Genomic DNA, 3,538 nt, shown 5'->3' with positions numbered 1-3,538 from the left:
AGGTGAGCGCCGGGAGTGGCCCTTGGCCCGGGACCCCCGCCCGCTGCGCGCGGACGCCCCCCACCCCGCCGCGCTCCCGGGTCTGGGCCTCTCCGCAGCCCCCTCTCCTGGTTTATTCCCGTGTCCCTGCCTCCCCTGACCCCCACTTCTCGGAGTGGACACCTGATCCTGCTGTTCCCCCTTGCCCTTCCGCCGCGCTGGGCGCTGGGCCACCCTCCCGCGGCTCCAGCCTCTCTGTAGAGGGTACAAGGTCAGTGCCCTGGGGAGGAGGCCTTCACAGTAATGGGGGTCGAGGGCAGAGGGAAGAGAAGCCTGACTCCCTCTCGCTTCTCCCGTTTCCCGTCCCTCTCTCCACCTCCATCCCTCTCCCTCTCCCTCTCTGCTAGCTGTGACACAGGCCTGACCTTCCTTCCCGGGGATTTCAGAAGTCCCCTCTATCTACTCAGTAGCTGACAGGTGAAGGTCTGGGTCTCCCTCTGCTACAAAGGGGACTGAGGTGGGCAGGGGCAACCAGGTGCTGACTGAATCCTTTTTCTTTCTTTTTTCCTAGTACTGGGGATTGAATCCAGGGCCTTTGCCCTGAGCTACACCCTCAGCTCTTTTTAATTTTTGAGACAGGTTCTCTAAGTTGCCCAGGCTGGGCTCAAACATGCAATTCTCCTGCCTCAGCCTCCCAGAATGCTGGGATCACAGGTGTGTGCCACCACACCCGCTGTGCTGGCTAAATTCTGAGCTTGATGGGAGGGAGAGTCCACAGGACCCAGGCTCCCTTCCTCAGGCAGATGGGATCCCTGGGATCCTGCGTCCTGGCCTTGGGACCGGCACCCAGCCCACACTCGTAGGTCCCCACATTCTCAAGCTTTTCCCGGGCTGGCCTTATCCACCAGGCCCCCAGCCCCCTGGACATGTGGCAGCTGACACCATGTGCAACAGGCTGGTGTTTAGAAGTGACAGGAGACAGAAGCCCTGCGGCCTGGTGGACTAGATATGGATGCTTCGCTTCCTGGGCCCCAGGGCCCAGGGCTGAGGGCTTCCTTGCCCCCTGGATCCCTTAGCCACCCTCTGCAGACCCTGGAGGCCAGAGCTAGGGCTGTGGCTCTGGTTGCAGGATTCGGGAGGTGGAGTCTTTGGCAGGACCCTGGGCACAGAAGGGCAAGAGCTAGCTGTCCTGTGCCCGGAGTCCCTTGTGCTGGGCAAGGACCCTTGGCGAGGGCAGGGATTGTCCTTGTGGAGGAAGGGGCAGTGGGAGCTGAGGGCCACCATAGTGTATCGGTGGCTGGAGGAGCCCGGCTGACCTGTTGCCCTGGAAGCCTCTTCATCTGTAGATTTGGTTATGACTCAGGCCAGCCCCTTCCTCGGGTCACATGTGTGCCGAGTCTTTCCTCTTCCAGTGACATCTGGAATCAGACTTGAGTTCATGGGTAGGGGTGTTCTGAACCCCTTCCCAAGCCTCACCCTAATTCTGCCATGTCAGGGTTGATGGCCAGGCCAGGCTGCTGCAAGGATATGCGGGGCACCAGAGTCAGACGTGCAAAGGCCTGGGGGTGTGATAGTTACTTGGGGTCAGAGGTTGCCCAGAGATGAGACTGCAGGGTGAGCTGCAGGCATCAGACACTTGCAGGCTCTGTCACCCTCCAGCCAAACCTCAGCCACCCAGGTGTCCCAATGAATCAGTCACGGTCCCAGCCCTAGGAGGAGGGTCAGGTCGAGTGGGAGAAAATCATGGGTTTTGGGTGCTGCAGGCAGCTGGGCTGAAGGCTGAGGTTGCTGTCTGCGGGAAAGGCTCAGTCAGACACTGTCGCAGCTGGGTGGGGGCTGGGTGTCCTGGGTACCCAGGGAGGCGGCTGCCCAAGGTCACACAGCCTTTGGGGCTGGGCTGCCAGAGGCACATCTCCGGCTCCCCTCGTCGTGTGTGTCCCGGCCTGTGCCGGCAGCAGGAAGCGGGGAGAGGTAAAGGAGACTCCTGGAGGAGGGCCCAGTGGGGCTCTGGGATAGACAGGAGGTTTACAGACGCAGGAAGCAGACTGAGACGTCATCCTTGTGTTGGGACGGGAGGTTCAGCTGGGGAGGGTCTTGGTGAGTGAGCTCCGTGGAGGGCAGAGAAGACAGTCGCTGTTGGAGATTCCTGACCCGCACAGGGAGGCGGCCATGCTGGGGCCCTCGGGGACACTGATAGGTGTCCAAGCTGTCTGGTAGGAGAAACTGGACACCGAAGGTCAATCGCAGGAGAAAACAAACAGGGAGCTCAGAGGCGGAGGAGCTGCCCAGGGTCACGCAGTGGGCCTTGGCGGTCTGGCTGATGGGAGGAAGCTGAGGGCCGCCCCTCCTCACTCTGACCCCACAGGACGCTGACCGAACTGCTCAAGCAGCCGGGGCCCCAGGAACCTCTGCCCCCGCCTCTGGGCCCGCCCCTGGGTAGCTGTGTCCAGGTGCAGATGGGCGATGGCCTTCCCCGGGGGTCCCCCCACAACAGCACAGGTGAGGGGCGCTGGGTCCAGCGCAGAGCACGGCCAGGGCGCGGTGGGGGTGAGAGGAGGTCGCCTGCTTGGCTGTGGGTGGAGGCTCTGCGTACGGAGCTGCCTGCCTCTGCACGTGCCGGAGTGGGGTCTGGACAAGGGCCGGCTGCCCGTGGTGGAGAGGGTCCCCCGGAACCTCCAGCTTCAGGGGCTTCGCTTCTAGGAGGAAGGCTCCAGATTCAGGACTTGCTGGCCAGGGTTGCACTTCTGTCTCGGGCCGGGTCGGGGTTGGAGTTCAGAGCTTCGCTGGCCAGGTCCCCCTCCCCCAGGTGGGCTCTGTCCCCAGACAACTCCCCTCTTGGGGGCAGCGCGCCTGGCTCAGCCTGCCGCGCTCGAGCGGAGCCCTCCATCAGGACAGCGGCCCCCAGGGCTGGCTGCCACCGTCGTGGTTTTCTGAGCCAGGCCTTGTTCCCCGCGCCGGACACTGGGCCGCAAAACTAGACTTCCCCCTGTCCCCCGGGCTCCCACAGAGCTGCCCTGGGGCGGGGCGGTGGCGCAGGCGGCGCCGTGCGGGTCCGCGGGGGGCCTTGCCTGATCTCCTTCACTGCAGACAAGAAACGCCTCAACAACGCGCCCCTGGGCCCTGCCGCCCCGGGGGCCCCGCGCGGTCCGCGGCTGCTGGACGGCGGCAGCGTGACACTGCGGCCCGACTATGCCAAGTTCACCACCCTCAAGGCAGCTGCGCTGAAGGCCGCAGGTGAGCGTCGGGGTCGCGCAGTACGCAAGGGTCTGGGGAGCCGAGCTCCTCTGCTCAGGGCTCGGGGTCCAGGTGCAGACCCCGCCGTCCAGACAGCTGGGCTCGGCCAATCGGTGCTCGCGGCGCCCCCGCGCAGCCAATCGGCGCCCCTTGCCGCACGCTGACCCCGCCCACCTGCCTGTCTTCCCAGAGGCCGCGCCCCAGGACTTCTACCAGCGATTTCCGGCCGCCGAGCCTGCCCCAAGGACCCTCCCGGCGCGAGCCCCGCGGCCCCCGGAGGACCTGCCCGCGCTGCTCGACGCCTGCCCTTGGGCCCCGCCGGGGT

The 3,538-nt window shown here is 65.1% G+C and overlaps 1 protein-coding gene across 1 annotated transcript in view; it reads left to right on the top strand.

Annotated features, from left to right (window-relative positions):
- Positions 1-2,344: 2,344 nt before the first annotated feature.
- The window catches only part of Shisa8 (shisa family member 8), a gene marked incomplete at its 5' end in the record, with an annotated part of 1,673 nt that continues 479 nt past the window's right edge, over positions 2,345-3,538 (top strand). The window contains 3 exon segments of the mRNA XM_013511364.1: positions 2,345-2,478; positions 3,067-3,213; positions 3,404-3,538. Coding sequence (XP_013366818.1) covers positions 2,345-2,478; positions 3,067-3,213; positions 3,404-3,538 — 416 coding nt within the window.

This window comes from Chinchilla lanigera, unplaced genomic scaffold (assembly GCF_000276665.1).
Source record: "Chinchilla lanigera isolate Chin_1 unplaced genomic scaffold, ChiLan1.0 scaffold00012, whole genome shotgun sequence".
NCBI classification, from domain to species: Eukaryota; Metazoa; Chordata; class Mammalia; order Rodentia; family Chinchillidae; genus Chinchilla; species Chinchilla lanigera.
The sequence above is the reverse complement of the archived record's forward strand: the minus strand, read 5'-3'. Positions and strand labels throughout refer to the sequence as shown.